Source organism: Telmatherina bonti (assembly GCF_933228915.1).
Source record: "Telmatherina bonti genome assembly, chromosome: 13".
Lineage (NCBI taxonomy): Eukaryota > Metazoa > Chordata > Actinopteri > Atheriniformes > Telmatherinidae > Telmatherina > Telmatherina bonti.
Genome location: NC_136611.1, coordinates 27336487 through 27358419, shown reverse-complemented (window position 1 = coordinate 27358419; position 21933 = coordinate 27336487). Strand labels below are relative to the sequence as shown.

The following is a 21933-nucleotide window of genomic DNA, read 5'->3' as shown; positions in this document are numbered from 1 at the left end:
GAAAACAATAATATTACCATACATTTCTTTTATTTTTACACTGCCCAACACACGCAGCAACATTTGCTGCTCCAGTTGGTGTTGTTCAGACCATTTCATGCATGCAGGTTGTTGCAAACTATTTTAGACAAAATTTACATTCCAGTATTAGTAGAAACAATTAGTAAATTACGAAATATTCGTTTATTAGCATGACAAAGTGCTACACGGTGTAGTAGGAAGACAGCTTTTAAAGACATGCTGGATAATTTACATGCAAGGTTACAAGTTAGAAATTGCATTCATTGTCTGGCAAGATGTCATCAGATGAAACACAATTGTTACTCTCAGAAAAGCCAATATCTACTGTATCTTTTAATATTACCTTTAATTTTTGTATTTAAAATCTGGACATTTAAAATATCTGTCTTGCATAGAAAAAGCAATAAATGATGAAATCATATTTGATCATGGCAAGTGAGGCTATGTGCATCTATATTTTACAGAAGCTGTTCAACAGTCAAACTTGATTTAATGAAAAGAGATTTTTCATCTGTTTTTAGTGAGAGTTGCTAATTTGTTTCTAATCAAATCTGGAGGACCTTGAGTTTAGAACACTAACTAAATTGCAGTCACTCAGAGAAAGGCCATCACTTGCAAGCCCTCTTTGATTAGTATTGTGAGGCATAACTGAGTGGGTAGTAAAGGCTTAGAGGGATCTCTCAGGAGAATCTCAGAATTGCTCTGAAAACCAAAAACTAAATGCCACACATTTACTTAAATCGTGACTGGTTAATGCTTTATACTACTTATTCACTACCACTTAGCCAGATATATACCTACATGGTCCCCCTTGGAGCAAACTAGATGTCAAGGTACTGCACATCTTGTTTATACTGCCAAATGTGTAAAGAAAAAAAGTGAATAAGTATAATCAATTCTGAAATACCTGCATGCTGTCCAAGTGGTTCTGTATAAGCATAAACACACATCGATACAATAAAAAGAGATTTAGGAAAGAAATGGCACCATTACACATGTGATCACTCCAACACATTTCACCTTTTTACAATGTTCATACAAGCAGCAACAGATTGTGACATTTTGGTTTCTGAGTTATTCAGATAAAAAAATTAGGCTATTTAAATAACTTTTAGGCTAAATGCATTTCAATGGTCAGTTCGTTTAACAATACAGCCAAGGCAATAACAACAACTATTAAGATTTCAGGAAGTGAAGTCATGAAGAGCAAAGATTGGCTTTGTGTATACACATCTCAATCTGAGGGCTGATTAGTCCCCTGTGCAGCAACACACAAAAAACACACAGGCAACCCTTACCCCACCCCAGTGTCCAGACGCTCACCTCTAACAGATGGACAGCGCCTTCATGTTCCTTTTTAGCCTCAACCTGAGCCTGGGAAACACAGGGTGCAGTTCACTCACATAGCAGTTTATATCGCTGTTTAGTTTCCATTTTAAACACCAAATCTTTTAAAACAAAATGAACATTTTTAAAGTCATGGAAGCTCAGAGTGAGAACGGCTGAAAAGAAAATGCCCACCTCTGTAGGACATGATGCATGTGTCCTGACAAAGACCAGGGGGCGGGCCCACTTTACACCTGTTTTAAGGTCATAGCGCTGGCTTCCTGTGTGTTACAGGATCAATTTTAGGGTTCTTTTACTAGTTTATAAATGTCATAACGGTTTTGGACCTTCTGATCTTTCAGATGTTTTTACTTTATAAACCATTGCAGACTGTGAGAGCCGCTGGTCTTCTAAATGCCCCTAAAGTCAGGACACGTACCCACGGGGAGGTATCTTTTCAATATATGCCCCCCGTCTCTGGAATAAACTAGCAGAGGACCTCGGACTGCAGAGAACATTCATGTTTTTAAGAGCAGGCTCAAAACTCACCTTTTTATTTTGACTTTTACTTCGTATTTATTATCTTAGTGTGTATATTTTGTTTATTTGTTTTAACCCAATTCATTTCAGGGACTTTTTATTCTAGTTTAATATGAATTAAAATTTAATATAAATTGAATTTTATAATTGATATTATTTTTTAAAGTATCTACTGTTTTATTATTTTTAATGTATTTTAATATTTTAACATATCATCCAGTGTTCCTCAGAAGGAGCCCTCTGCGCCGGGTGTCATGTTGGCCATGGCTGCAGGGGGGCTTTTCAAGTCATTTGTCTTTTGACCAGTTCCCATGCTGGTGCCCTCGCGCTGCTGTGGTCTGGTTAAATCCTGGTGCAGACAGCTCATGTGATAGCGTTCCCCTTACTGGGCTCCTCTGTGCTCAGTAACGTGTAAATAGGTGTTAGCGTGATGATAAAGGCGAGTTTTGGAAATGGGTGTTGGGTGTATGTGTGTGTGTGTGTATGTTAGCGTGTGTGCGGAGGGTGGGGCTGATGGATTTTTCTCTTTTGTGCTTTTATATTGTGTACAGCACGTTGTGTTACATTTTATTGTAGGAAAAGTGCTTTATAAATAAAGTTTGATTTAATTTGATCAATTCTTACTTCACACACACCGGGTTAAATATTGTGGATTTTCTTACACCATTTTCACATTTTGTTTTATTTTTTAAAATCCTATTCAACTTTTAATATGATAAATGGTAAATTGACTTGTACTTATATTCTCCTTTTCCAGTGTGAACAAACAAAATAAATATGCATGCAAAGTAAAACATCAGTCTCTAATTCCAGGGCCTCAAACTAAAAGTCTGGAGGTTTTATGAGATTTCTGATATCAATATACCCCTAAAAAGATTTTGATGCTTTCAATTATTGTTTTTGTAAATCATTTCAGGCGGTCTTCATAAATCAAGTTTTATCACCATGTAAAAGAAATCTACCTGAGATAATCAAGTTTCTAAATGTTTCTGACCATGGTTAAAAACAAAGACGTTCTTTTGCAAACATCATTTCATAGACGCAAAGCGAAAAACGGCGTGCAAGGTCCCCTCTCTACACTTCTGTAATTATCTGATTGGATAATGACAAATCACACTGGCCAATCAGAGAGAAGAAGGTTTTCTGCATCTGACGATTGTTTGCAAACATTCATTAGCAGCAACATAATCTTTAAAGATTTATTTTTTGCCCATATCGATCCTTTCACAAAAATTTAAATAAACTGAATCTTTGTTTTCCTGAAAGGTGATTTCATTTGATGTTTTATTGAAGCTCATTTTTTGGCTCTAAAACAGCTACAGGGCAGAATAAAGCTTGTAGTTCACATTTGCTTTAATGTGACATGTTTACTTGACATACTGAGAATATTAAGCACCAATCTGTGTACCTGTGTCTCATATGCAAGCAGAAAGTTTGCACAACAACCTGGTTTCTGCCCGGAGGGTAATGTCAGTTTGAGACCCTTCACAAAACTATTGGCTTTACTGGTAGTAGTGGTACTGGAAATTTGAGCATGAAGACAAGGTAAGAGACTGAATGGTCGTTCAGCCTAAACTAATGCTCTGTGCAAACAAACAATTTTTAACATTATGGTTCCAAAAGTAATTAAGGAGGGATCTGTGTTGTACGCATGTAGAATGAAATTAACAAATTTCATAAATAGCCTGTGACTTTGAAGCAGCAAAGCATAACATGACATTTTTCTTGTGGGAACTAAAAACATCTGTTGAAAAGTACAAATGTTCCACATGGATATGAAAGCCTGTATGGACTTTACAATTTCATGAATCTACTTTCCAGGCAATCAGTTTAGGAGAACAGAGAGAGCAGTCGGTGTCTGAAGGAAGATAAGGCAGTAATGAGCTTCTGTTAATGAGAGAAAAAAGCTGAGAGCGACTGCCTGCAAAAGGCTGCCTGTGAAGTCAGAACACTGCAGCAACAGCAACACTGGGGTACAAACAGTTTTCTAGAGACGACACTGGTGACAGTTCCTATCGTGCTCACATTATCAGCAATCTCAGCTTTTGCTGGGCTCGCTTTGACATTACAGTCAGCCCCAGCACACAGAAGAGGAAGCCCAACTGTCAAATGGTCCGGGCAGGTCATTTTTCCTTTATCTTTATAATGTCCAATTTGTTTATTAGTTAAAAATAATGGAAGTGCTCCTGAAGTGTTGAACACTCATGGTTTGAAGAGAGAAGGATACAGTCAAAAGGATTTACTAGAGAAACTCATGTTATGTTGGTTAAAATGAGAGAAGTTCTGCTCTGTATAGATAATAATGACTGTGAGTGATTTGAGAAGTCGCTCAGATAAATCTGGGCTATGTTGCAAAGGATGCGTGACAAGAGTGTTCACCAAAATGCTCTATGACCCGTGACACATGCTAAATCCAGTGCAAACAAGAAAGCCCAGCCCTCTGGTGCTGTGAGTGTTATACAACCTGATCTCTCCTACCTTCTGAAGAAGGTCAATCTCCTGCTGCTTTGCATTGAGTACAGCCAGGGCCTGCTCATGCTCCAACTCTAACTGCTGCCTTCGCTCTGCAGCCTCACGCATATGCTGTCCACAGAGGGTGTAGAGATGGAGAGCCAGAGGGAACGATTATAGGGGGGGTGGGGATGGGTTTGGAAATAGAGAGGGCTGCTGTTAGTGAAACTAAAATTGAAGTTGCACTGAGCCAACAAAAGATGCATCTCCAGCCTTCAAGTCCACATTCAGACACAACACAGGTGTTACCGTGTGAACACATCACAAGGCAGAGGCTGGTTAACAGGGTTTGGGGGGGTTAAATCCTTACAAACAAGAAAGATATTAACCCTGCCTCAGCAAATGCCTTGTGAGAACATGTCTATGTTCAGTGTTCTGCAGGAAAAAACCAGAGAGAATTTGTAATAAAAATGGATGATGACTGGAGACGCTTTACAGCGCAAACAAACAAAAAAAATTCAGGAATAAACAGTCAGGTTTGCTGCCCCCTTCAGGTAACACAATGCTTGTTGTAAGTCTGTTTACTAGGACTCTGCAAGGCTCTTTATTTGTATTCTCTTTGCATGATCAATATATGGTTTCAGGTTACATGAAAAGGATAAGCAAACTCTGTAGCGTGCTCACTTATCTGTGGTCATTCGTAATAACAAAAGAAGCCATACAATACAAGGGACTGAATGCTAGGCTCTTCATAAAACACTGTGCCCATGTCATCCAGTCACATCACACCTCCCAATAAGTGAAGATTTGAGAAACTATCAAGTGAAAGGAACAAATGACACTTCCATGCCGCTAAATATTAGTCTAAGATCGGTAATGTCATCAAACTTGTGGGTGACATTATCATCGTGGAGGGTGACCCAGTCTTTCTAGTTCCTTGTCCTCCCCCACCCGTCATCATACAGCCAAACTCTTTATCCTGCCTCATGCATAAATCACATTCCACAGTGCCGTGGTCTTATAGCCACGTGACCATTTGTATGTCTGGTAAGCAGCCCAGAGATAAAAGGATAGATAAGCACAGCCACTGAGGTGGACAGAAAACATCCAAAATGGGAATATATAAAGGGCTGCTCCCCCAACAGATGGACATAGCAGTGATACCTTAGAAATCTAGCAGAGGGGGAAAAGGGACAAGGGGGAAGGAAGGAAGCAACAGATCCGGTGAGGTAGGACAACATAAAAGGGTGTAATAGTAAAGGAAAGAGGGCAGACTGCTCCAAGCTTGTACTCTTTCACAGCTCCTGGTCAGACCTCCCAACACGACACTGGAAGGCAACAGACATGTCGAGGACATTAGACAGTTTAGAGGAACAAAACCAGATGGAGGCAGTGTAGCACAGGTAGAAGAGGAGGTACTGGTAAAGGATTAGGCTCCATAATATACCCGAGTTTGAATCCCAGGAGAGATGGACAACTAGCACTGCAAAATAATGGCAAATAGAGTCAGCCCTTGGGGCCAGTTTTCTCACCTTCAGCACCTGCTCTAGGTTCTCCAGTTTGCCTTGGAGCTGGTTTCTCTCCCACAAGGCTAAATCTCTCTCCTGCGTCACAGCACCAAGGGTCTCTTTGAGCTTGGCATACTCTGACTTCACCTGTGCAAACGGAACGAGCAAGGAGCAAAGGAACAGTTTGAAAGTCCGGCTATGCAATGATCTCTACCATCTTTACGCTCACATCTTCTAGTTTCCTGGACTGACCATCTTCACCTTCTACCCTTTAAGTTTAAAGAGCCAGGATTCTCCAAAATCTCCTTCGCTCTATCATCCACTGTATCATTTTTGTTTGAGAACCAGCTAAATTCTTTGTATCTCAAGACATAACATTGTGTGCACCCTTAAAGCCGAGCAGCTTTTTAAATGTCTTTCCTTCTCTTTAAAACATTTAAAAAGCCAATTTTAAAGAGAAAAAAATATCTCCAAAGTTTGCACCAATTTACCAATTTACCTTGTCTCTATGTTTGGCAGTAAAAGACAATAAATTATATAAATGAATGCTCAGTGCTATTTTGTGCTTTTGAAACTGTTGTTGTTGTTTTTTTTTCTTTTTACAAGTTTTACACAGCAGATAACTGTTTTATCACCATGAACACAGAATCATAAAGCCATTAACTAGCAGGATAATTAATGACATGAGTAATCAGACACACTGACAAAATGAAACATGTAAAAAATTATGTCATTCTCAGCATGTTTGATGTATCCAGAACCACTTTTTGTAAAGATTGCAATACTCACATACAGAGGTGTGTAATCCAGGTGCCATGGAGTAAAACTCCTGTCCGGCAGCTAACCAGTAACTAAATAGGCTGAACTTCATCAGCTCGGCTCCACAGCAAGGTAAATGAGCCTGTTAGTGAAAAAACCTGCTCTAAATGCACTCGTTGATCCAAAAACATGGCAGGACTTTTCCTTTATGGCACCTGGATTAAACATCGCTGCTCATATATGCTCATATAATCTTACACAGTGAAATAGTATCAGCTTTCCTTTAATAGCTGGTAAATGCATAAAAAAACATCTCCCAGCTGCTCTTTGAAGCAATATCAACAAAAGTCACCACAGAGGTTGAGAAGATAATTACTAAGAGGGCATTGTTTGATTTTGTTGTTTTTCCTGTTTTCACTGTTAGTTTTAAGCTGTGTATGATAAAAAAGGCACCACAGAGAGAAGTTGTTAGAGGACAAACAGGGAGGCGAATCAGTGAGGAAACATGTAATGATTATTATAGTGCAAAAGTTCTTACTCCAATTGCTACATGATAAAACATGACTTAATTATTTATGCTTAATGTATAATCAAGTATTAAGCATTTATTTTTGTAAGCAGTTGGACATTACACACTTCACCCTGATAACTTCCGCCTTGGCAAATTTGGCCACGAGTTTGGAAAATTTAGTTTTTACATATTTTCTTTAATACTGTACTACAAGCCATTTGCATTGGCTTCTTAAGAGGGAGTGTTTTCAGTCAACACTTTAATAGGGCCTTAACTGCAAATGAACTGACTAGTTCCTGCAGCTGAAATGTGGTAAAGCGCAGTCCTCCAAGCAGCCATGAATCACTGATGATTCCTTTAGGAGGGCAATTTTACAAACACAAGCAAAGCAAAACACAATCAGAGACCAGCGAATCTGCCTCTGAGCAGCGCAGCCTCCCACACAGCAAAGCTAACTGCATGATGGGAGAGACAATCAAACTTTAGTAAGATCAAGCAAAACTTAGCTGGATTCAGCAGAAGCAGGTCAATAGTGTACCAGTGGCTGGTTCACCCAGGTGACTTTTAAAATACCCAGCAATTTACAATCAACAAATAAATCTGTTTAAATATTGTTTATAAATCTTTGTTTTTATATATATATATATATATATATATATATATATATATATATATATATATATATATATATATATATATATATATATATATATATATATATATATATACATATATATATATGTGTGTGTGTGTGTGTGTGTGTATTATATTTTTTTATTTTCTATTTATTAAGACCATAAGATTTTATTTATTCATTTTTTTGTTCTTTGATTTTTTTTTGCTTCTTTGTTTTTTGTCAGTGTATTTGGACTTCAGTGATAACAGTCAGGTAAAGCCATTTTGAGGATGGTTTTCTTCATTCATATTCTTGGTATGTTGAAGTTATGGGTCATCCAAGAACATTTGACATTGCATTAAAGTGAAGAAGTATATAAAGTCTAGAAGAGGCAACACAGAGACGGACAGCTGGTGGGTCTGTGTGTTTAAGTGCAACAAAACCTATTTTGTCACCTCTTACCTTTTCATACTCAGAGGTTTTGTGGCTGTTGTTGAACCACTGGAGATTCAAGTGCTTGTTCTCCTGAAGGAAATCCTGAAGCTCATTCTCCTAAGCAAAAGAGGCAGAAGGAAACAGCTTTTAAAACCCCAGAAAGTCTCCATAATTCGACAAGAGCTTTGCTCTCAGACCCAGTGTGTTGTCAGCAATAGCCCATGCATTATTTATCTGAGGAGACTGCTCGAGGTTCTGTACTGTGCTCTAGAAAACTAAAAGAAGTTGCCATTTAAGCCATAAAGCAGAACAATTATAATATCCTAGTAGCAACTTCTGCATAATTGTCCTTAACATAAAAAAATCAGGTATAAGAAAACATTCAAAATATTTATTCTTTGCTGGTGTGTGTGTGTGTGTGTGTGTGTGTGTGTGTGTGTGTGTTTGGTGATGTAAATCAAATGAACTGACATGCTGCAAACGCATACAACACTCATTGCAACCATGTGTGTCAAGTGCAGAGCCAGAGGAAAAAACATAACTACAATGCAGAGGAGAAAAGCTTAATTACATTCAATCAACAGTTGTGAGGTGTGCAGTGGAAGCGATTTGTTGTGTTGACTGTTGACTTTTCTGAGATGTACAATTTACTGCAGCTCCAGCAGCATGCAGGCTAAGGGTTGCTCTTGTCGGTAGCAGAGGAACCTAGTGGCTCATGCATGATGCAGTTATAGTAAAACAGTGCTTCTTAATGGCCTGTCATGATGAGCTTGCTTTTGGTCTCTTATGTTTTACTTATGAAAGACATTACAGAGAGTGAAGGTAAGTGTAAAAAAAGACAAAAAAACAAACAAAAAAAAAACATCAGTTATGCAAGAGCACATATGACAGGAAAACACTGAGTGTTTCGGTTAATTTCTTTGTGATGTTCATGAATCTTTATCGTATCTAATATGATATATGTTAGAAAATATAGCAAAAGTAGTAAATATTGACATGCACTATGTTAAGGAACAGAAACAACAAAGTGCAGAAACAACAAAATTCTTGCATCAATTGTCTTCTGTCAATATTAATACTTCTTGTGCAACCAATATATTTGCATTGGCATTCCTATTCATATCCATTGATCCTTCAATTCAGAGCTAATAAAGGCTGGCTAGTCCTCCAGGTGTTCCCTGTGAAGGTCAAAGAGCCGCGATGGAAAGAAAAAGCTCATATTTTAGCATTCCAGCTCAAAGAAAATTACGGTAAAAAAGAAAAACATTTCTGACTTTACCATTTCTGCTTGAATGCTATCTCCATTTTATGATTTTGCATGTGACTGCACACAATGGTCCAGACCAAATTGTCTTGTACACAGAGAATCATCTGTGTCTTTGTCCTGTATTGTTGACGTGTTAACGCTGTAAATAGATCAGTGTAAGTCTTAATCCCTTGGCAAGACACATTTTTATGGAGGGTCTGTGAGCCCACTGATGGAAAGAATTCCATGCAGAAAACAATGTGGCCTACATTCAGCTGCCTTTGGCAAATTTCAGCTGAAAACTATGAGATTTTCTGCTGAGGCTAAATTTACTTGGATACTATTCATCAATATACATGGAAAATGTACACAAACAGACATAAAAAAGGACAAATTATTGCTGCAAATGAAAAGCAAAGCACAGGAAAGTCTTAAATATATTTTCTCTTCATTCTTGAAAGGATTGACAGAACAGTTTCATGAATGATACACTTGAAAAATATAATTAGGCTGGCAGAGCGGAGTACCTGTGTTACTGACAACTCCCACTCTGAATGAGCATTTTGTCCAGACACTGCGTGACTCACTCTAGTCTGTTGACTATTTTGACAAGCCTGACAGATGAATCAACCCTGCCATTTAACTCATGAGCAATGCAAACATTTCACCCACTTACTCTGTGTTCAGTAGACTCTGCTATGGGCGAGAGCATCATTTGCTCTCAGTATGGATGACAGCCAGCTGCCAGGTTCTTCTGCTTATTTTTCTTTCCGTTCACCAAACACATTTGCGTCAATGAGACAAATTTACATTCCCTTCAGACAACCTGTTCTTCGTTACACTGATGACCCTTAGGTAGAAACTTGTTTTGGTTTAACAGTGATCAATTTGAAAAACATTTTGGGGCCAAAAATATGCAAAGCAGATGATAAAATTCAACAAATTTTCTACAATGTTTAGTATAGTATCTTTCCTGTTTAGTCAGGGTTGCACGCTTCTTTACTGCCATTTAACCAAAGACTTTGGTGTTTGGGAAAAATACACATCACTGTCTTAGACTAAAATATAGAAAACATGAGCTATTTGAAATGAAAGTTTGATCATTTTGATTTTGCACATACAGTTGCCGTCATGTGCCATGGCAGTCACAGAAAGCACTCATAACCCTGACATGAGGTGTGTGTGTGTGTGTGTGTGTGTGTGTGTGTGTGTGTGTGTGTGTGTGTGTGTGTGAAACAGCGACGCTGACAACAGAAGCAGGTAGTTTATAACCACTACAGAGGGATATTTGTAAGCATTGAAACACAGAGCAGTTCTTGAACATAACAAGTTTGCCTGCTGTCTGCCTTGTTATTGATGTCAAATTAGCACCTATTTGAGCAATGCTGGCAGAAGCAATGGCTGTCACTATGGTAACAGCTTTTTAATGCCAGTCAAATAGCTGCTACCCAGAAAGGTGGAGGTGTCAGGTATCAATGACGGTGTTTACTGTCACTTGCACGCTCACTCAGGCTGTGTGTTTATGAAAGCTAAATTTACCATGAAGACACGTTAACAAAACCTGAAATTTTTACACTCAGACAGAAAATCAGCACATACTGAGGCTGTCAGTGTTTGTTAAACAGACTTTTCAAAATCCACCACCAAAGCAGATGGAAAGGCACAAACAGTTTGCACATAGATCTGTTGCACATAGATCTGTGTTCTATGTGCAATTTTTATTTTGATATATGAAGGAGAAGACTGAGAAGAAAAAAAACAAAGAGACAGTGAGAGAGGTGAGTTAATGACATTACTGTCAACTCTTCGTCCATACACAATCTTGTTCTCTGGACTTGTCTGTGTTCTCAAAGCTTGGTGCATGGGGAAATGAAGACTGTGCTGCAGTCTGTGGAGACCAGCCTGTCATTTGTGCTCACATGTAGGGACAGTTTGTTCTCTGGGTAGCTTCCCTGGACTCAGCAAGCTGAAAATGGGTGTGGGAAACGCTGCTGTGGGCAAGGAACGTGAGGGGAGGTCAGCGAAGAAAACAGTCTTAATGGAGTGTTTATTTGGGGCAGAGAGCCACACACAAAGACAGCTCATCTAAAGATGAGGGCTGGGGGCAGGAGAAGCTGAATTCAAATGGTCTAAGACCAAACAGTCACATTTAAAAGACTGACAAATCCCTCAAGCTTCTAGTTTTTAAAGGCAAAAAACAATCCAATCTCAAGCCTTCTGTATTACTTTGTGTCTATTTCTACAATGAGCATGTTTTTGTAGCAAACTTTACAACTTTACAAGAAGTATGACTGAATTATACGAGTCGTAAGATCTTCTCTTTCAAACCAACCTTGAGCAAAGTTTTCCATCTTGACAGACAATCAAATGAAATAAAAATGAATTAAACGCAGCTGTCTTTTGATCACAACCATCCACATGTCCTCTGAGTCTGATGGCTCTCTTTCTTTGACACAATGCATGTTTTTCCCTTAAAACACGAAGGCTTACTTTCTACAGGTTACTTCAGCATACTTGGAAATCTACTTAGCTTTAACTGGAAATCTTTAATCCCCAGCACATTTGAACAATATCCTGGACCTGCCTGATACTATAACCCTGGATCATTTCAGTGACTGTTTTCTGACTGTTTTTCTGGCCTAAAACAGAAATCAGTCACTGGCAGCCATTTAGTCAACAACAATGACTTCAAATGAAAAGTGATTTTAATTATGCTGTCATACAATGAGCATAAAGCACTGAAGTTATGAGCCCTTATCTAAGTGACGAATAGCTGAAATATGAAGATGATTTATGCATACTTCCTTTTTTTGTTATTTTTTTTATGCTTTGTTTCAGCTTTTCTTCCCTTTTGTTTAAACATAAAGCACTTCTGCAGGAAGAATGACATTTTTGGGCCATTATAAGAATATGTCCTTCAGGAAACGCCAAGTGGAAATGCAAGACTTGTGTAACATATCTTTGACCTCATACAGTGTTGAGCAAACTAACAGGATTCTGGTTATTTATGGTATTTTACGGAGCTCCTCTCTGTATGTGATCACACACAAAAAATGAGTTTCCCTCTATTTTTAATTTCCATCATGCAAGCTATCATTGGCACTTATTATTTATTAGGGATGTTTGTGTGCAATGATAGTGAGTGAGGCTCTAAGCTACAAAATCAATTTTAGCCTCTATCCTTTCATGTAGAGACCAATGATTATTTTTGGAGCACTTACCAAAGTCTGACATGTTTGATTCTTTTTCTTCACCTCTGCTTCAAGTGTTTCACACTCCTTCCTTCTGGTGCTGATCTCAGTCTCCTGGGGAGAGAGAAAAAACAGAAGCCAGCTGCTATGGTTTGTCAGGAAGAGAAGAGAGCTTAGTAAAACTGAGCAGGCATAAGGGAGCTACAGGATATAGGTATGTAGAGGTAGGTAGAATTCAAGCTAATGATGTTAACACTGGAACAGTAATCAGTCATGATGACGTAACATGACATGATCTTTTTAGTAAGATTGTCTAATTTTTACAGTGACTATCATACTGTTTTACAACATGTGGTCTGAATACACAACATGTCCTTTATACCTATTAAACTACAGCTCCAACGCCATTGTTTCAGGAAAAAAAAAACAACCCCAAGATGTTTATTCTGTTTAAAGTCAGTTGCAGTTCAGGCTCACAAGCAATAATTAGATTCTGGGTACTTTCCCCTCTCAGACTCATACTTTTAAAGTGTTTGCATAGATTTGGATTGAATGTGAATGTTTAGTAAACCTCTCAAAGTAGCTGGTTTTAGAAAAATATAGTTATTGAACAAACTGTATTATTTAATAAATTATTTTACCTTTACCTCTACATCGTATGTCTATTGAAAAATAATCAGTATGTATATGTGAGAACCAGCTTTCTGATTTCACTACAGTTCCCACAGGGAGTGACTTTTACAGTCTATCAGGCTTGTTCAGAGAGCCTACCTCTCTTCTGCAGCTTCTCTGCAGAGGCAGGCATAGAGAATGGGATTTCCCCATCGAAGTGCCCATATATACAAGTCTAACAGAGACTCCTCAATTTTTGCGAGGAGTCTTTCATATCAAAATCTTCTGGGAAGCCTTAATGCATCATGTAGTGAAGTGTCAATTTACATGGAGCACAGACATTTTTAAAATCATAATGCACAGCCAAGTATAGCATCGCTCATGTAATATAAAGTTTATGTCAGGCTTACATCACCAACTAGATCCTCTGTTCACCAGCAGACTAGTTTCTATCTGTGCATAAGAAACATTCTTGATGTGGTCTGTGAGTGAAAGGGTGCTTGGATGTTCTAAGATTAGAGTATAGAATTAAACAGGATTTTATCTATGTCAGTGTGTAATACAAATGCACACACATACACACAAATTCTTGGCAGCATCACACCACGTGTCCCTGAGCAAGACTAAAAAAAGCACCAGTGGAGCTACCAGAAGCCCACAGCACACAATTCAAGCTGCATGTGGGAAAGCATGAATGTGCACTTCAACACAGCAATGCTCACAGCTTGATTTGACTTTGTATGCAGTATATTAAAATCAATTAAATTGGATTATATTTACTTTTCTACATCTGCTGGCTTCTTGATCCATGATCAGAGACATTTCTAACTGAGACAGTGTTCATTAAGGTCAGAGAACAGAATGTGCAGTAAGAAAAGGAAAATGCTTTGAACCCATCTGTGAACTTGTGGCATTTCAGCCAAGGCAAGTGACAGTTGGCATGACTAAATCTTTGACCCTTTATCTGTGGTCGCTGGATCACTGGAGATCCAGCTCATTCAGCTCAACTGTGTGGAAAGGCTTTTCTGTCTTTTCATTTCAAGGTATAAACTATTACAATAGTTGATAAGATCAGTGTTTTTATGTTAAATTGTAGGGGCATGAGTTAAATCTAAACCTTCAATTTACTACCAAATTTAACTAAAAAAATATGACAAAATTGGAAGATGTCTCTCTTTGATAATTTGTGCTGAACAGTTACAAAACCACCATATTTCAAATGAAGAGGGAAAAAGGATTGGGTTGGTTTTAATCCTTTAAAGCCCAACCTTTGAACCACTGGGCAGAAAAGTTCATGTTTTAAATCTGAGGTTTTTATTTGATCAATGTGTTTTCACCAGTTATTACTAGGTGATAGGTCAAAATTGTTGCAGTGTATTCTTATACTTTCTGGTGTCCACCACAGGAGCAGCTGACCAATATTTTATGGTGTGCAAAAGGGTTCTGAGTAAAGTTTCTACCAGTAAGTGATGCAAAACGTAAATAAACTATACACGACCACGTTGCCTCTAAATATTTTCCTGTAAGTGAATCACACAGAGCCTCCGCAGACAGCTTGCCATCTCCCATGTGGGCTGGTATCTAATGTGTACAATTTTCAGAACCAGCCGGTTACGACACTGATGAATATTTCACTCACACACTTACATAGACAGACACTCATGTTCTCAAACAAACAAACACACACACACACACACACACACACACACACACACACACACACACACACACACACACACACACACACACACACACACACACATACATACACATACAAACACAGCACTTGCAAGCTTCCTGAAGCCCATTTGTTGCGAGCACATTTGCCAGTGTTCAATTAAAAATCCCTTCTGATGAAAGATTCAAATGGCTGCCACGGTGAGTAATGAGTTCTTGTATAAGTGAAGAGGCGTTTACTGCACAGCAGATGAAGATAGATGAGAAAGGCCGTCCCATAGCCTGTGTCTAGCATTTATGCCTCTGTGGCACTAATGCAAATGCATGCACAAGGGAGGTGCATCCAGAGCAATCTATATAACCGTACCCTTATTACAGGTGTTTTCACTCACTTCTCACGAAAAGCAACCAATTAATTAACAAAAAAATGCATGTCTTTGAGTGGTGGGAGGAGTAGCCAGAGAGAACCTAGGAGAACATACCAACTCCACACAGAAAAGCCACATTTCTAACGCCTCCCAAGCCAAGGAGTGAACCAGTAACCTTCTTGCTGTGAGGCACATCACTGTGCAGCTTATGGTAAAAGTGGCCATACTTTAAAGCTGGGCTAGGTAATCTTGCTCAGAGATATATTTTTTTTCTTACTCTGAGCGAAGTGGTTCCTTGTCCTGATAGAAGTCAATACATTTTGTAATCCTGAGCAAAAAGAAATATTGTTAGACCCAAAGGATTGGATGGGTCTCCACTTTCCAGTCTTGCTGCAGAGTCTACGTAATTACCCCACAAAATTGTTTTCTGTGGTACAACGCGTATATATTACACACAAACAAAACCCTTTTCTACATAATTGGTTTATAAATAATGTTAATACAGTGAATAATCTAATAAATGCAAATGATAAATTTGACTCCTATGAGGTGTTTATGGAAAAATATGATATTGATGCTTCACAAAGAGAGTTTTATATGGTGGCATAATTACCTCCACCAAGGAGGTTATGTTTTTACCATCTTTATCTTTTGTGTTCAAGATAACTTAAATAGTTATGGACAGATTTTCATGAAATTTTCAGGACTTGTTGGAAATGTGAAAAGGAAAAACTAATTTATTTTGGTGGTGATCCACATCACCATTTGGATTCAGGAACTTTTTAAAGGATTCTTTAACATTGTGCTTGGTGAAGGTTTGTGCTCTCTGAGCGCTTTTCCAGTTTGTCTGTTTGCTTGTTTGTTTGTGTTCAGTATAACTCAAAAAGTTATGGATGGATTTCCATGAAATTTTCGGGAGTTGTTGGAAATCTAAAAAGGAAGAACTGATTTAATTTTGGGGTTGATCTGGACCACCAGATTCAGGGAATTTTTAACAGCCTTGGTGGAGGTTTGTGCTCTCCAATTTTTTTCTGGGTAACTTTTGGATTGCACAATTTTGATATAATACTTTATTTTCAGACTTTGTACAACTGTATCATTAAATTGATAAATTAAAAAACAAAGAGTTAAATATAGTCAAGAGAAAGCCAGCAACTATTACCGCATTTTGGTCAGCATACGGTTGCAATAACCGGCGAAATATTGAAAGCAGATAGTGTGAAATTACATTTCACAAGGTTGAAGAATAATAATTTGGACCAGATAAAAATAGATAGATAAGTCCAAATCCATCAATAAACAAACATATTAGTATCAAATTCATTTGTTCATTTATTCATATTGTAACTACCTTATATCTTTGTTAAATAGAATTATAAAAAATATTTTAGCACATTGTTTTTAATGTTTGACAGTGATCTGTACCATAACAATATCTCCCTTTGTAACAAACCAAACTGTGAGAACAATCAGGTAGAAACTGGTAAAGTTATTGTTGTGTTTTGGTTGCTTCACCTTACAAATAAATGCATTGGAGGCGCTTGGGAGACCCATCCAAGATGGTGGCCCGATAAGACGTCAAGCGTGATACTATGCAGCGTCTATGTATATATATGATATCTATAGTTAGACCATTCAACTCTGACCAATCCAAACGTTCGGACCAAAATGGAGTTGTTAATTTCTTATTTTTCGTAAGCTCTTCTCCCAGCTCCACTCCGCTCACTCATACCTGATAGCCACACCCAGCACATAAATAGCGTGTCAGGATGAAAACACAAAGAAGTGAAGAAAAAACTCAGAAGGCAAACATGACTGAGAAAATACAGGAAGGATTTCCCTGACCTGGCTTGGTTTATTTGCCTCCTCTAGCTAAACAGCCGAGAAAGAGAAAATCATTGGTAAAAAAGTCTTGGATCATGGAAGGAGCAAAACCAGAGGGAAAGGAGCCAAGACAGGGCGCCACTTTAAATTTTGCTAGCTCCCCAACATTACCTATCCCATTATATATATCCCTATCCCTATATATATATATATATATATATATATATATATATATATATATATATATATATATATATATATATATATATATATATATATATATTATATATAATATATATATATATATATATATATATATATATATATATATATACATATACATATATATGTGGTTAGCACTGTGGCCTCACAGCAAGAAGGTCACTGGTTCGATCCTTGGCTGGTTTGGTCAGTGGCCTTTCTGTGTGGAGTTTGCATGTTCTCCCCGTGTATGCGTGGGTTCTCTCTGGGTACTCCGGCTTCCTCCCACAATCCAAAGACATGCATGATAGGTTAACTGGTCACTCTAAATTGCCCCTAGGAGTGAGTGTGAGCGTGAGTGGTTGTTCGTCTCTCTGTGTGTGGCCCTGCGATGGACTGGCAAGCTGTCCAGGGTGTACCCTGCCTGTCGCCCAAAGCCGGCTGGGGTAGGCTCCAGCTTCCCCGCGACCCTGAATTGGAATAAGCGGTTCGGAAAATGAATGAATGAATGAATGAATATATATATATATATAGGGAGAGAGAGTGTGAGAGAGAGAAAGAGAGAGTGAATAAATACACTCCCCAAGCGCACACCCGACATGTTGTGCACCCCAACGCATTCATCTGGCCAAATCGGCCCCCCACATTCTGCAGTTCCAAAAGATGAGTAAAAATACTCCAAAACACATGGAGCTCTGGTACAGCACCTGGCAGTCAATGACTTTATACACGTGTATGTGCCTAATTTACAATAAAAGGCACACCAGTACAACTCCCCTGACCTTTATGTCTCGCATGTGAAATATGTAGAAATGCTTATAGGTTACATCGAATGAGGAATGTTGTTGCTGTCAGGCAAGAGTATGAAGCCCCCAGCTTTAACACCATTGTTTATCTTTTTCCAGTACTTTTTCAAACCCTCATTAATAGTTGCAATTCATTTTTAGATATTTTTCTGTAAATTAGCGAATGTCATCATGGAAGACAAAGATAATGAGCAGAGTAAATATTATAAGGACAACATTACCAAGGTATAACGTGAGCATCTTCAAATGCTCTTGTTAGCATTTATAGCTAAACACTGCCTGACTAAGTCGAGCCTCCTCTGTAAGCCTTGTCTCAGTATGCAGGACCATGGACAGCTCCCTATAAGAACGACACTACAGTAGCACATGTATGTTCTCACTGCAAAGCAATTCATCTTCATCAGATGACTTTCAGATGCCATAGTATTATTTTTGCAGTGACTAATTGACGCAAGAGGCTTTCCTCTTCCTACCCTCAGTCTTTTGATCTTTTAGAGTTGGGAATGCTGTGTGTATAATCTCCAGTGTGCACGGGTAACCTCATTACTCTCTCACTCTTCACTCCTTGTTACATTGAATATGCATGATGGATAATGATGGATAAAGCAATAATTCTGCCTAAGGCTTTTTTTTTTTTCATTTTAAAACCAGGAGCTGTTTTCTATGCAAACAGGGCAAATTTTATAGATAAATAAAATTTACACAGGCTTGCACAGGAATAAGTCTTCCTGCAGGATGTGATTAGAGGACCACCCACACTTCTTGCAAAAATCTGAGATTTCAGTTGCGTTTTATTCTTTGATCATTGCAGGCATATAGCATGCTTTAACAAAACTAAGGCTCATCATGGTAAAATTGATGGCCACACTGTACAATTTCTAATTTGTTACTACTATTTGACTCATTAAGAAGACAGAGTAGAAATGCAATGTCAGTTTTTTCAGAGAGGATTCCCCCTTTTGTGAGACAACATGACTGTCCTGCTCAGCTTATGACTAGCTGCACATACTGCTGGCCCAGACACGCAGTAATCTAGCCCAGAATTGTAAGCACTTAATTTCAGATCATTTGAAATGGCAGAGCAAGTTATATAACCTCTGATGCTTAGTTCTGCGCTGTGTGCATAGACACAGATGTTTGCACTCCACTAATACTGTACTAGTCTGCTGCCCACAAGTGTGAATCAGTGTCTGTGTTAGCATGAGAGCCTGTGTATGCATGCACAACAAAAAGTAGAATGACTCCTACACCACATGCTGACACGAAAGACAAGTGTAAATCCTAACAGTTGTAAACAATATCCCTGTATAACAAACAAATAGCAGGACAAAACTATAAATAGAGACCTTGGGGGAATGAGGTGGAAGAAAAAAAGACTGTTAATGCACATTTGATTGGAGATATGACAAGGGAGTGAGACTTGAATATAAATGCAAATAAAAATAAGGAAATTTGGGTAGAATGCAAAAAATAAGATGAGGACATTATTAACCATATAAGCTTCTCAATTCTTCAACATTCTGTTTTGGGGACAACAACTCTGTTTTTAAAATGATTCATAGAAAATACAGCAAAGTGGCAAGTGGCAAAAGATTCCCATGGCTTGTTTCCAATTTCTTTCCTTCCATTTGTTTACAAACTCCCTGTATCTCCTAAACTAAACCTCAGCTTGCTGCAGAATTACAAATGTAGCTGTCACTCAGCTCTTAGTCTGACCTCTCCAAACTCCACACTACCTGCCTGCTCATGTCAAACACACCACTACTTAAGAGGACAAGGTGAGAAGAAGTAAAAAACAAAGGAAATGAAACGGTGTGGGACAGAAAAGTACAGAAAAGGTAAAAATGGTAGAAAAAGCAGGAAGAGGAAATACCATGTAATTGTTACGATTCTCTATAATAAAAGGACTGATAGAAACTGTGTGGGCACAACAAAGAGGATAAGCTAGGATCTGTAATAAAGTGTAAGGTACCAGGCACACATGATCAAATTGAGACAGCAGGTTTATTGCGTAGGAGAGGCTCCAGTGAGAAGACAGTAAATCTGATCATCCCAGTGCATGAATACAAAGATCCCACATGAGACTTGTATCTTAATAGAAACTAAACAATGACTCATACGTTCACAACAGACTCCTCGTATCATGTGAAAATAAGTGGGGGACTGGATAATTATTCACTTTTATATGACACTGCACAATTCAATATTGCCAAATAACCAAAAAAATAGAAAAAATAAATGTTTCATTAGGTTTATGTATAAAAGCATTTTGCTGACTGAAAGCCTACATCCTAAGACAACATCTTAATGTTGAAACAAAGCAAATGCTTGAAGCCCAGGCCAGTTGCACACTCAGACATAGTGGTGTACTCATCCCCAGCTGGAGACCGTCATTTAGTTAACATGGTAACCTTCCTCTCTCACAGCACAGCGGTAAACATATTGTAACATAAGACAGTTCACATAAACATGCATCTTTTAGTTTAAATATCATCTGGACAAGGCTCTTAAACACATAAATAACAACACATAAATCACAGAGAGCAGTGCTCTATATATAATGGCTATGTAGGCAGGAAGTTATGTTTCCATGTAGACCTGAAGGTTGATGTTGGTTGCTACTTTTTAGACAGATATACATACATTTACACATATATTTACTTTGCAAATAGATTTAAATCTTCATTCAAAAGAAACAGTTTTAAAAAAAAAAAAAGGAGAAAAAAAACTTTTTTATTGTCTTCACATTATACGTAGAAAATTTAAGCTAATCAGAATTTGCTGGCAGCAAAACAAAAAAAGGTGGAAAAGAGGCAAGGAACATATATGTGACAATATTCTGGACAATTCTACAACACAAGGACTATTTTTGACAGTCAGAATTGTCATGACTTAGTATCAAAAAACATTTATTTAATCCTTAATCAACTCCATGAAAAGCAAGAACTTCATTTTCTAGTTGAATTTATTAATCTTGAAATTGATACCCATATTGGGTGGTATTACACGGTGTCGTCTACACCCAATAGGAGGCCTGTTGTTGTCTTTAGTTCTTTGCATCATTTTGCTGCTGAAAGAAAATCTGAAACAATTCACATTTTCACATGTGATAGTCTAGTAGGATGTCCCAGAACCCGGAGAAGTCACCTCTCCCTCTGGACAAGGTTAAGAAAAGGGTTGCAAAGATACTAGTATATTTGAAAATAATGAATATTTTAGTGCTTGAAAAAGGTTTCCCACAGTATTTCCTTGCTCATGTGGTCAGATTACCTATTAATTGACAATGATTCTACACATGGTGCTTTCAAGGGACTGGAGATGACTGGTTTCCAGGATAGGATTGCACCTTACACGATGAAATTCCCTTTAACATCATTATCATCCTTAATCTTCTCTAAATTATTTATATTGTAAGGGACAAACTAAATTGTGGTGATAGCATAAAACATGAAATATTATGGGTGTAAGAAAACCTCAAAGTAAACGAAACAAAACCACATTCATAGGTAGTTGCCCCACTCCCACTCTGACACTATTCTTTACAAAAAAGCTGTTTTGATCATTTACATATGTATTGCATTTTGATCTTCTTGTCATTTTAAGCTTTTTCTTTTTTTTAATCAGGTCTTAACTTTCCTGCAATCATGATTTTGCCCTAGAGAGCTATGGGCAGCAGGTAACTAACTCACTGTTGACCAGTAATTGAGTGTCCTGTAAACTGGCATTGATAGTTAGAGCTTGTCCCCCAGATGGGAGGCAAAAGCGTCTGTTTCTCCTGTGATTGTGCCAGACTCCTGTAGGGTGAGAACCTTTCTCTTTATCTCCTCCTGAGCACCACCTG

The 21933-nt window shown here is 38.1% G+C and overlaps 1 protein-coding gene across 1 annotated transcript in view; it reads right to left on the bottom strand.

Moving 5' to 3' along the window:
- rimbp2b (RIMS binding protein 2b) overlaps positions 1 to 21933 on the bottom strand; it is a gene marked incomplete at both ends in the record, with an annotated part of 81375 nt that overhangs the window by 22078 nt on the left and 37364 nt on the right. Inside the window, 6 exons of the mRNA XM_079251354.1 lie at positions 929 to 949; positions 1345 to 1395; positions 4366 to 4470; positions 5871 to 5993; positions 8195 to 8284; positions 12635 to 12718. Coding sequence (XP_079107480.1) covers positions 929 to 949; positions 1345 to 1395; positions 4366 to 4470; positions 5871 to 5993; positions 8195 to 8284; positions 12635 to 12718 — 474 coding nt within the window. The remainder of the gene's footprint in view (positions 1 to 928; positions 950 to 1344; positions 1396 to 4365; positions 4471 to 5870; positions 5994 to 8194; positions 8285 to 12634; positions 12719 to 21933) is intronic.